At 53.8% G+C, this 12502-nt stretch overlaps 3 protein-coding genes across 3 annotated transcripts; 1 reads left to right on the top strand and 2 right to left on the bottom strand.

Moving 5' to 3' along the window:
* Nucleotides 1-653: 653 nt before the first annotated feature.
* UV8b_01270 (uncharacterized protein) lies at nucleotides 654-2103 on the bottom strand (the record flags this gene model as incomplete). The annotated part of the gene is made up of 3 exons (XM_043138768.1): nucleotides 654-1640; nucleotides 1713-1924; nucleotides 1980-2103. 3 exons carry the CDS (start codon nucleotides 2101-2103, stop codon nucleotides 654-656), a joined length of 1323 nt encoding a protein of 440 aa, XP_042994702.1.
* A 2971-nt stretch (nucleotides 2104-5074) lies between these two features.
* UV8b_01269 (uncharacterized protein) lies at nucleotides 5075-7772 on the top strand (the record flags this gene model as incomplete). Its single annotated transcript, XM_043138767.1, has 4 exons — nucleotides 5075-5173; nucleotides 5245-5631; nucleotides 5766-7355; nucleotides 7461-7772. The coding sequence occupies 4 exons, from the start codon at nucleotides 5075-5077 to the stop codon at nucleotides 7770-7772; spliced, it is 2388 nt and encodes a 795-aa protein (XP_042994701.1).
* A 975-nt stretch (nucleotides 7773-8747) lies between these two features.
* On the bottom strand, nucleotides 8748-12168 carry UV8b_01268 (uncharacterized protein; the record flags this gene model as incomplete). The annotated part of the gene is made up of 2 exons (XM_043138766.1): nucleotides 8748-11396; nucleotides 11455-12168. 2 exons carry the CDS (start codon nucleotides 12166-12168, stop codon nucleotides 8748-8750), a joined length of 3363 nt encoding a protein of 1120 aa, XP_042994700.1.
* Nucleotides 12169-12502: the final 334 nt, after the last annotated feature.

The raw sequence follows: 12502 nt of genomic DNA, 5'->3' as shown, positions 1-12502 counted from the left end.
GTCCTCATTCAGCCGAGGCGGAGCCATCACGTTCATTCTCCTTATCCCGGGCAGGCAGTCAAGACGAGCAGTTACCGAGACCGTGAAACAATGGACTGGCCATTTGTCTTGAGAGGTAAGTGGTGCCAGACTACTGCAGGATATCCAGGGGGTAGTGCTGGCCAAGAATGGCCTTGGCTGAAATAGCCAGCGTATCAAGGGCCGAAAATCTTGGGATGCACCGAGTCAGGCTAGGCTCTCTTCCTCCAGAACATGCATACAACATAGAGGTCGGTAGCTGGCACGGCCTATCTATACACACTACTGTTACCCTCACCTCACGGCGACAAACAGCAAATCAGTCCCACCATTTAGCTAAGCCGTCGTTCACATATAGTGTCAACTGGTTCCTACATTAGGTACCTAAGGTAGTTGTTGTTCATTCGGTACATGTATTAAGCCAAGATTCCATCACGTATAATAAGACCACATGGCCATTACAAAACAAACAAGACAAAACAACACATGCATGGGTAGGGCGGGCAACTCCTTCTAAGAGAACCGGGGTTGGTTATATTGATGAAAACCTGCCAAGTTGCAAAAAAAAACGCAGGTGCGGGAATACATATGGGTATCTGCATTATCTGTACATTGATGGCGGAAAGTCGTTCCTTTCATAGAAGAAGTGCAAAGCCGGCGACAATTGCGGCAGCGCTGACGCCTAGAACGGTAATGCTCTTGTCAACAGAAGCACCACTGTCACCATCTTTGCCAGTCTTGGTCCCGCTACCGGTTTCTGACGCTTTTGCTGTCGTGCGCGAAGCATCGCCTGTGGCACTAGCTTGAGTTGTAAAGGTCCCTGTCAGTGTTTCTCCAAGCGTAGGCAATACGACATTGCCATTAACCTGCCACCATCCACCTGCGGTAGAGGTAGGACACGGACGGGTAGAGATTTTCTTTACGTCGTAATCCTTCTTCGAGACACCCGTCGGGTGGATGCCGGCCCACTTCATCTTGAGGTTGTCAAAGTCAGGAATAACCGGTGTTGGTGTGCCTTTGCGGGCGAAACCATCAAAGACGTTCTCGCCCTGCTGTGACGCGTCGACCGGGGGACCATAGGAAATGAGTCCGTAATGGTTCTGTTCCTGGATCCATTCGTATATTATAGCGCCGCTCCAGTCACTGACCATGGGGCTGCTAAAGATTGCATCTTGGTCATCCCACAACCTCGGGCCTGGGACGTTGCAACCAGTCTCGCTAAAAAAGATTGGAACGGGAAAGTCCTTGGCATACTCTTCGAGTTTGTCGTAGCTAGACGTTTTGTAGCTACTTGGGTCGCACCACGAGTACGAGTTGAGGGCAAAAAAGTCGACAATTTCCGAGGAATTCCCACCACAGGTGAGATAGTCCTGCAGCATGGGGCGGAGCTGCACAATGTCGGCGGCAGAGTAACCGACGGGAATTTTGCGGTAACCCTTTCCATCACGGTAGGCCTTCAAATCGCGAGCGGCAGCCTTGAGGAAGGGTGCTGCGGGAGAGTCGTCCTTTTTGGCAATGTTCTCATTTCCGATGAAGAAACCAAGAACGTTGTCATAGGATTGGAAGGCATCCATAACTTTGCTGTACCTTTCATACTGAGTAGAGTTCCAGTAAAGTCCAGTCTACTAGTCGATTAGCGGGATGCGGTGGGTGGGTTGCTTGTTGGAACATGGCATTTTCCAGCAGCGACTCACAGCCTCAATATACGTGTCGAAGGTGTCCAGGTCCACCAGCAAGTAGATGCCGGCATCGTCCATTGCTTTCATGCAGCCGTCATGCTTGCCATCGTCGTCAACATGGTATACACGGATGGTGTTGACGCCAAGCTCCCTCATGAGAGAAAAGTCTCGCTTGCACTGCTCCGTGTCGACGAGGGGATCCTGGGGAACCAGTTGGTATGCAACGCCTGCCTAGCATTAGCAACACTCGATCGAGACGGGAATACCTGGTCATCGTCTCACCTTTGATGAAGAATTGCGACCCATCCTTGTTGAAAAATTTGTTTCCGTAAGCTTCCACTGGACTGAGGGCAGCACCAGAGGAAGCCAAGCCAAACATGGCCGCCCAAAAGCTTGGCGCATGCATGGTGTTGGCCCTTTAGAAGGAGGATTGATTCTCAATCTCAACCCGAGGCAAAAGAAGAGACAAGGAAGAATTGTATCTTGCACAGACTAAAATAGAAGCAATGGATCTCGGCCCAGAAATGTCGGAAGATGCACGTAAAGCAAAACGGGGAACTCAAACAGCCCGGCAACGGACCAGAGGTGGACCTTGAGCGAGAGCAATTGCAACCGGGGTCTAAATTCATTGAAATTCACGAGCGTCGTTGCAATGGTTTTCTCGTCGACCCTGGTATATTAAAAAAAAAAAAAGATGAAAGACCTAATTACCCGCATGAGACAGCGAGATCCGCAGCGCTGGCAGGGTTAGATCTGGAGCAAAATCTGAAAACCGAGAGAAAGAAAAGAGAGGATACGGTCGATAATCAGACCGCTACAGGAGCCATCCCTGGTTTATGGAAGGAAGAAAGGCGAAGGCGAGCAGAGCAGAATCTCACAAACAGAGCAGAAGCGGCACAGCACGCTCGATTCATGGTTCTCCATGCCCATGCTGCCTGCCCAAGGCGTGCCGTGCCATTGACTGACTGCCTGGGTAGGGAGTACCTTCTCCCTGGAGGTGGGCAGAGAGTAACGCGTTGAACGGGAAAGTCCACAATGCCCGTGTCATCTCTTATGGACAAGCCGGGAGGGGAGGGAGGCCCGGCCACAACCGGGCTGAACTGCCCGCAGCCGGACGAGTCGATGTGTGAGGGAATCACCAACCCTGCCTAGTGTTTAGCGCCTGGCACTTTGGGAAAGCCAGACAGGTACGTGGTGTGTGGTGGGTGGTGGGTGGTGGGTGGTGGGTGATGGGTGGTGGGTGATGGGTGAAAGGCACACAGTGCCATTCATGCAATATGCGATGCATGCAAGTGGTCAAATGCAGGAGATCTGACTGTACCAACCGGGGCAGTTGGCAGCCAAGGTGGTTTGCAACCAACGGCCCGGCCCCACAGGACTGTACCTAATGTACATACCTACGGGTGCTCTGTCTACGAGTACCTACCAGGTACCTACCTACCTTAGGTAGATACATAGGAACAAAGTGCCTTGCAGTTGGAAATCTGCGTCATTGTCGTCATGTCGTCATGTCGTCGATTATCCTATGGAGGAGTGCTTGTGCCTGGTGTTCATGCAACGCCACACGTATCGTATCGGATAGATGTTGTACTAACCCTGTACGGAGGGAGCATGGAGCCTACGAACATGGGAGCTTGCTTCACACGTTTCTTTCACACAATTCTGCCGTCTCCCTCCCATCTCGCTGTCTCACGCGCCAGAAACAGAGACGGCGATGAAGAGACTAGGAGGCAGGAAGCACCCCTACCTCGTAATCTTGAATTAATCCTTGGCCGCCGAATCAAGCCTCGGTTCCTCGCACAAGTGTTTCAGGATGGCATGAGTCTGCAAGACACCAGACAAGAGGCAGCAGCAGATAAAGCAAGTTTTTCGGAGGAACTTTACACACGAGTAGCGGCAGATGCGGCCCATGGCAGCAACTAGGCCCGAAACAGAAGGAGCCTGGTACTTACTCCCTCTCCTATCCGTACCTTTTGCAATCTTTCTCCTGGGCATGTAAAGGCGGAAAAGGGTAGGGTAGGGTTAGGGTTAGGGAAAAGAAATAAGACAGAAACCAGACACTTGCCAATTGCCAGGCGTTTCACATGCCGTCGTCAACGTACCGTACCGTCCTCTCGCTGCCGGCCAAACGAAAGATTTACCCCCGTTGGATCGAAAACATTGATACCGTGCTGATTCCGTGCTGATCCCGTGCCTCTCCGGAAATAGAGGGCGGAAAGCGACGAACCTCGATGCACCCGCCCGGTTCAACCAAGTTTGACGCATCACGAACAGAACTCTGCCGAGTACCCATGCATGAAGAGCGGCATCGCGCAGCTTGGTGCAACTTGCCCTACCTGCGTTCTCACCGAGCCCCCCAGACGCCATGCCATGTTTCATCTGGTCTCGCCAACAGCAGAGCCTTGTCCTCGAGCTGCCATCGCCCGAGCACAACTAGGACCGTTTCTTTGCCACTTGCTTGACCCTCTCAAACAGTCGCTGATGGCATCCTTGCCAAACATCAATTGTCGTCTGCATGTCCCCTGATGCCAAGGTTAGTAGTACTGTAGATGCCCAAGGCAGGTCAGGTCTCCTGTGGTTAGCCTTACAATCAAGCATAAAGGGTCAATCGAATCTACTCATCTGCACATGGCAAACCTTGCATGGAAGCAAGGATAGCAATCTAGTCCGTGTTTTTTTTTCCTTTTTTTTTTTTTCCCTCTCCGTACACTCACCAACAGCATAACATAACATTATCATGCAAGGTGCAGCGGCTTCACCGTGGTTGCCATGGGGCCGGTTACCAGATGTCGGATCAGGCTACCTACCTCCTAATGGTGTACGGAGTACTCGGTACTCGGTTCGGAGAGTCAGATTCACCTACTGGTTCCCGCAAGTAGAACTCGGGATAACGTTTTGAGTGACTAGACTCGTAGACCTGTTTCTTTCTTGTGGTCCGCCGTCCGCCGTCCGCCGTCTGCCGTCTGCCGTCCCCCACGCACGGCTAGAGTTGCCTGTAGTGGTGCTGTATGTAGTGCTGTGGACCGCCCGCTGGGCTGCTGGCGAGGGCGCTGACGAGGGCGCTGGGGAGGGCACCAGACACCAGTCCCCAGCCGACACCAGTCCATTGACACAACATGAACATACATAGCAGCAGCCCAGGCATTCCCGACCAGGCTGAAAGCATCAGACATTTCATGTTGACGCGCAGCGCAAATTCCCACCTCGCGCCCTGCCCTGCCCTGCCCTGCCCTGCCCTTCTCAAGTGCTGGCTTGTGATCATCTGATACAGCCACTCCCCCGGCCTTTGAGCCTGCCCTGGGTTTTCCTTCCTCTCCCCTCTCCGGTCTTTGCCCTCGCCCTCGCCCCTCGTCGTCTCCCAACTGCTTCCCGTTGCCATGGCTGCCCTGGGCGAGGACTTGCTCACCACCGTCAACAAGCTGCAGGATCTGGTCTTCAACACCATCGGCAGCGACTCTCTAGATCTGCCGCAGATTGTACGTAGCGGGCGGGCTGCCCGGCCGACCTCCGAACCCCGTCCACGGCTAATTTCCTCGACTCTCTCTAGGTCGTGGTCGGCTCGCAGTCGGCTGGCAAGTCGTCCGTCCTCGAAAACATCGTCGGCCGAGACTTCCTGCCCAGAGGAAGCGGAATTGTCACGCGACGACCCCTGATCCTCCAGCTCATCAACGTCCCCGAGGACGATTCCACCCCGGATCCGTCCCTCGATCCCTACAGGTCCCCCGCTGCTGCCCGAAGGTCCGAATGGGCCGAGTTCCATCACATCCCGAACCGACGCTTTACAGATTTTTCCGATGTCAAGCGCGAGATCGAAAACGAGACGGCCCGAGTTGCTGGTAGCAACAAGGGCATCAACAGGCAGCCCATCAACCTCAAGATTTACTCGCCCCACGTCTTGAACCTGACCTTGGTTGATTTGCCTGGGCTGACCAAGGTTGGTGTGGTTTTTTTTTTTTTTTTTTTTTTTTTTTTTTTTTTTTTTTTCCCTTTTCCAACTCTGAACGCGCATCTGTCGGTAGGCCCTAGGGCTTCAACTGGCCCAAACACTGACGGCAATTGAGTTGCTAGGTCCCAATCGGCGATCAGCCCACCGACATCGAAAAGCAGACAAGGAATTTGATCTCGGAATACATTGCGAAGCCCAACAGCCTCATTCTTGCCGTATCGCCCGCCAACGTAGACATTGTCAATTCAGAGGCATTGAAGCTTGCCCGGCATGTGGACGCTCTGGGAAGAAGAACCATCGGTGTCCTCACCAAGCTCGACCTCATGGATCACGGCACGAATGCGCTCGATATACTGTCGGGCCGTGTTTATCCATTGAAGCTTGGGTTCATTGGCGTCGTCAACCGGTCGCAACAGGACATCCAGGGCAACAAACCCATGGAGGAGGCTCTGCAGGCCGAGATGGACTTCTTCAAGCACCACCCGGCCTATCGCAACATATCCACCCGATGCGGCACCCATTTCCTCGCCAAGACGCTCAACTCTACTCTCATGTCGCACATCCGAGAACGGTTGCCCGATATCAAGGCTCGCCTGAACACGCTCATGGGCCAGACCCAGCAGGAGCTCGCTAGCTACGGCGACATGCACTTCAGTGGCAAGGAGCATCGTGGATCTCTCATCTTGCAGCAAATGACGCGTTTCGCCACCTCCTTCATCTCCTCCATCGATGGCACGTCGACAGAAATCTCTACCAAGGAGCTGTGTGGCGGTGCGCGCATCTATTACATTTTCAACTCGGTCTTTGGGAGCTCGCTGGAATCCATCGATCCCACATCAAACCTCTCGGCCCTGGATATCCGCACGGCGATTCGAAACTCGACTGGTCCTCGACCAAGCTTGTTCGTCCCCGAAATGGCCTTTGATCTGCTGGTCAAGCCGCAGATCAAGCTCTTGGAGATTCCTAGCCAGCGCTGCGTGGAGCTCGTTTACGAGGAGCTCATCAAGATTTGCCACACCTGCGGGTCTACCGAGCTCTCGCGCTACCCCAGGCTTCAGGCGAAGCTTATCGAGACGGTCTCGGACCTGCTGCGCGAGAGGCTGGGTCCTGCGTCAAGCTATGTCGAGTCGCTCATTTCGATCCAACGGGCCTATATAAACACCAACCATCCCAATTTCCTCGGCGCAGCTGCCGCCATGAGTAATGTCGTCAGCGCAAAGCAGGAACGCGAGCGGAAACGGCTGATACACGAGGAGCGCGAGCGTCGAGAGAAGCGTCGCCTCAAGGAGCTCAATGCCGACGGTGCGGAGCAAACCAAAGACGGCGAAGCGGCCGCCGACAAGGAAAACAGCCGCAAGCAAACTTCCAAGCCTGGTCGCAGCTTGTCACCCGCCATCCAGGAGACACCCCACGGCAGCCTGGCCCTCGCTGTCAACGGCATCCGTTCAAATTCTCCCTCACGCCTCAACGGCCAAGGCCTCGGAGGTGCCAGGGACACGTTCCTGAACTACTTCTTCGGTAAGGATGGCATCGCGCAGAATGCCGCTTCGCCCGGGAGCCCGGCAATGGCTGGTCGACACATCAGCCAACCCTCTGAACTCAGCATATCGCAATCCATCCGTCGAGAGGACAAGATGGCGCTACGGCCTGCCGCAACCTCGTCAGACGACTACGACCCCACGACGCGCAGTTACGGTTTGGCATCTCATCTTGTGAGTAGCTTCGCCACCCCTTTTCCCCCCTTTTCTCCCCCCCCCCCTTCCCCCCTTTTCGTCTGCACCGCCCACACCACAGCTTCCTCTAACCCGCATCGTCAGGGCGAGTCTAACGAACCCGCCATGACCGACCGCGAAGCCATGGAGACGGAGCTCATCAGAGCTCTCATCTCCTCGTACTTCAACATTGTTCGGGAGTCCATTGCCGACCAGGTACCCAAAGCCATTATGCATCTTCTCGTGAACCATTCCAAGGACGTCGTGCAGAACCGGCTAGTCAGTGAACTGTACAAAGAGAGCTTATTTGAGGAATTGCTGTACGAAGACGACGGCGTCAAGAAAGAGCGCCAGAAGTGCGAGAACCTCCTTCAGACGTACAGAGAAGCCGCCAAGATCATTGGCGAGGTTTTATAGACGGAAAGCAAAGTCCCATCAGCTGGGGAGCCCGAGCCCGATCATGGACTGTGCGGTTCTCTGTTTCCAAGTCATAATACTACCGCATACTGATTGGGGGGGGGGCGAACATGCTGGTTATTCGTGACGCGTGCTCGATACAGCTTAGAGCATAGAGAGAAGACGCACAAGGGGGATGAACGATTTGTACGCTATTGACGCTCGGACCGGTGTGACCAGGCCACCGGTCATAGATTTTTCCCTCACCTTTCTTCATCTTTCTTCGCTTTTTTTTTTTTTTTTTTTTTTTTTTTTTTTCGTAAGCTCTTGTCTCTTGTACACCATTGGGGGAGGGGAGGGGAGGAAAAAAAAAGTCAAGGAAGAGCGCGAGTCCCGCCGAGAATCATGGGAAACTGGCGTGGGACCAGCGGGGAATCCCTCATACATGCTGCAATGTGCCGTTGGAAAAGGAGGTCGGGCTTGTGACCAGCATTTGGTCCGCGGGGGGGAGAGGGGGATGTTTTACCTCTGCCATGTTGTTTCTTCTTTTCTCGCGTGCTCGTTTCCGACGCGGTGCTCGACTCACTTTGCAATATTTACTCCACATGAATAGGAAACTACGCACCGTTACAATGTAGGAAGATGGGTGTGTTTGCTATTATTCCATCTATCGTTTTTGCGCTATTGGTCCATCATTGTCCAGGTAAAGATGCCATCCTTGTCGAGTCAGACTTGAGCCTTGTTTCATCCAAGGGGTAGATAGGGTAGCGCATGCCACGGACGCGAGTACAATGACTGGATGAAGCTGGGTACCGGGGAGCAAAGAGCAAAGAAAGCCCAGAACTGAGAAAAAGGCAATGAATGGGAAACAAACAATGAGGATCCAAACACACGAAAAAGGGGAAAATACGGCTTCGCAAGATAGATGTGTCAACGAGGAAGCCTTGTTTACGTGAGCTCTCCTTGCCCTCGCCCAGCGGCTTTGCCGTGAGGAATTCAGCACCACCAGGGATGAGGGGCTGGGGTTCGAGGATCGTATTCCTCGTAGTCAGAGGCCAAGCGAGAGGAGGCCCTTGCGGGGGGTGGAAAGACGTCACTGGCCTGGTGGTTGTGCGCGGGGAACTGTTCATAATGTCTGTAGGCTTCTCGACGGCGGGGGTCGTAGTGGCCATGGAGAGCGACGCCGCCAACAGGTCTTCGTACGAGGTAATGACCGCGAGGGTCGGAAACTTGCCTCGTTTCAAAACCCTCTGCGGGCGGGAATGATTGGGCTTGATGGTTGGGATAGGCCGGATGGTCCCATGGCTGCGGTGGTTGGTATACAGGTTGGGGCCATGGACGGTCATGGTGACTGTACATGTCGCCGGGGCCCAGAGGGTACTGTCTCCCGACAAAAGTGTTCCTTTGATTTCCCGACGGATCAATGACGCCAGAGTTGGGAGGAATGTCGTGGCCACTGTTGCCGTGGTGCAGTTCTGGAATCCGTACCTTGCTTGGGAGAGATGCAGGTCGCGCACTGGTTTCGAACCCCTCTGCGTTGAGGCTCGGGGCAGTTGAACAGCCGATATATGAAGGTTCGGAGACTTCATTTGCCGGTGCAGAGCTGGGATGTCGTTGTCCTTCATGAGCTACTTGTCGAGAAATAGGAGCAACGTCCAGAGAGCAGGGTTCCTGCGCGCGAGCTTCGTTCCCAAATATCCATGGAAGAGCGGCGTGGATCAGGCCAGACAGTACTTTATCGTGGCGTATCAAGGCAGGCAGCTGCTTCATGGCCGGGTATTTCGGAAGCCAAATCATGTCTACACGCCAATCAAGCTGTTTTCCTGTTGGCTGCTTGGCTTGTCCGCCATGGTGTTTGTTGATGAAATGTTGAGAGAGCTTCAGAATGCCCATCTTCCTGTGTCGGGCAGCAGGGTTGCTTTCCCTGCAAGTCTTGCAGGATAAGCCGCCGACCGAGCGGAGCGGTATCAAGAGGTCTTGCCGTCTTAATCCCATCATGAAAACTTTCAACTGCCTGGCCTCGTCGCATTGCTGCTCGAGGCTCTTGGAAACATGATGGATAACGACACACAATTTGATGTCTTCATAGCCGCGTTGGAGAGAAACAAGAGAACCCATTTTGTCCCATACATCTCGGGCAACTCTGCTGACAAGGTCTTCCTGCGTTGCCAGCGGCCCAGACAGAACCGGCGGGTGTGAATAAAGCCCCTCTTGTTCGTGTGGGTGTGGTGATGAACAGGACGACTTGATAGGTGTAGCAGGCGGCCCAAAGCTTGCACTGTGGGAAATCGAGGCGGTTTGATTGCTGGGTTGACTGTACGTTCCAGCCTCGCGAAAGTGATGCGTACTGACTGAACGAGGGTCAGCGGGTGCTGAAGTCAGCGAGACCCTAGGCGCAGATTTGGGCTTGGTGTTGGTCGACTTCGGTGCTTTAGGCTTCGACCAAGATGAGGCGTGATCTCCTGGACGCGGATCAAATATTGAAAGCTGCGGCCACGCAGCTCTCCAGTTTACGACCACATTTCCGGCGCTCAACGTAGTTGTGTGTTTAGCAGCGTAGTGTTGCACCACGGATTTAAAGCCATACAACTTCGTTCCCTGACACTTGCTGCAGAGGAAGAGATCTTTTCGAAGGCACGCTACACGTGGCTCAATCTTGGCATCGAAGATCCACCTCATGTGTTCCAGGGTTAGTTTTTGCGCCCGAAGACCTCCTGGAGGTTTCCCGGCTGGTGCTTTTCCCAACGCCTTTCCCGAATTGACCTTTGGCGACGTCGCTGCGTAGAATCTCTTCCGTACGTAGAGCAAGACATCGGCGGCAAATTGTGGTGCCGTTTTCCCGGTCACTGCATCGCCATTCTTCCATTCGTCTCTGATAATTTCATCAGCGTAGGCAGATATCTCTGCTTTGAGCGGTCCTTGAGTCTCGCCCCTTTCGGCACCCGCCAGCTTACCGCTACCGGTTTCACAGCTTTGGGCATTTGACACCACCGCAGCTTCCACACGTGGTTGAAGGCCCACGAAATCTGCCTCTTTTTCTACCCTCTTGGGCTCCATGTTGGTATGCTGCCCATCTTTCGATTGACATGTAGACTGTAGCCGTTTGCTGCAACGCCGTGACTCAACAGTTTGCTGGGGGCTCGAATTGCGTGGTGTGGCCCTGTACAAGCTGCCTGTTGGTCCGTCAACATCTGCGAGGACGAGTTTGGACTTTTCCGAACCATTGCCGCCTTTCGGCAAGTTTCGAGGTTTCGCTACAAGTATCGGTTGGCCCCCATGCTGAGCCGAAACTGGCCTGTGCGATGAGGCTCCATGCCGAGCTTTTCGCATCCGGTTCACACCACCGGCGAAGTACCACTTCTCCCATCTAGAAGCATCACTGAGAAGACTTTTCCCGTCAGCCCCCAGCCCCTTGACCCACTCTTCTGCTACAGGAGACCCGAGGCCCTTGACCACTTCAAAGGCACTCTTCATTTTCTCCAAATGTTCATTCCAGAACACCTTGACAGGTTGGGTTTGAAATGGGTCCGATGCTGAAGACAGTAGATGCGGGGGAATGATACAGTTCTCTTGGGTAAGGAAAACCATTGGAAGTCCTGAAAGGAGGATAATTGGCATCGAAGATGCAAGGAAAATATCAAGCTCCTGCAACAATGTTTAGACAGGGTCGTACATTAAACACAACAAACGTGGAGAAACTTACCTGTACACTTCTTTCGAGCAGACATTGACCACACGAAACAATGAAGAAAGGAAAGACGACAGCAACGCCTTTGGGGCCTGGTCCTCGATTCGAACCAGCCCGCACATCATGCATGTCGGGTTGTTCGCTCAGGTTGCAGAATTGGCAAACCCGCGAACAGCAAATGCGCCACATTTCCAGCTCTGATCTGCCCTTGAGAGGTGCTGGCATCTCCGGCCAGTACCGACGCCGTGACGCTTGCCAGATAGCGTCGGGCCTCAAAGGAGGTAGAGCACAAGGGTCACCGGCAAGAGATTGAGACCCTGATCCGAACTTTGACGAGGGATCCAAGCAGCTGTTGAAGAGTTTGTTGACCGACAACAAGCAACCAAGGGTGAGAGGAGGAATGAAGGAGAAGATGTGATGCCAAATCTCCACTGGGAGACGTGACAACGCGCTTCCATCAGAGGCTCGAGAGGCAGCTACGGCGCCTTGGTTCTGCTCGTGCTGTTTGAATCGAACCCGCTTGGAGCGAGGAGGAGCATTTGCCAGAGCAGAGCCTGCGGGCTTCCTCTTCCGGTCAATCGCGTTCCGGGAGTGCTTTTGACCCTCGATCGTCGGTGCATCACACCGTGATGACTTCTTTTGATCGAGAGGGGGATTGCCCGTGGTCAGGGTATCCAACGAGCGTCCTTGCATCTGGAATGCTTGCACGTTGCTGGCATTTATCGCCATGTTCAGTTGCCACAAGGAAACGATCCTGGTGGGTAAGGTCGACGCTATGCAATGGCGAGTTTTTCTAAAGAGGAATCCAACATATGCGTTGGAGAAGACTGGTTAAGGTTTTTTTCTGCAGCTCGCGGAAGGCTTGCAGCAACGCAGCCAACGAGGACGGACGAATCAGTGAATTGCGTCAGTTGTTTACTCCGTATTAACATGGCAGTCGCGGCTCATTAGGCCCCGGTGTCACGTGACAAGGCCTAGAACCTATCCCAGGTAGCTACGGAGTACCTCAGACGAGATTGATTACTCCGGGCAGGGCCTGTGAGGATCGTCCCCTGTAATTTCC

Source organism: Ustilaginoidea virens, chromosome 1 (genome assembly GCF_000687475.1).
Source record: "Ustilaginoidea virens chromosome 1, complete sequence".
Lineage (NCBI taxonomy): Eukaryota > Fungi > Ascomycota > Sordariomycetes > Hypocreales > Clavicipitaceae > Ustilaginoidea > Ustilaginoidea virens.
The sequence above is the reverse complement of the archived record's forward strand: the minus strand, read 5'-3'. Positions and strand labels throughout refer to the sequence as shown.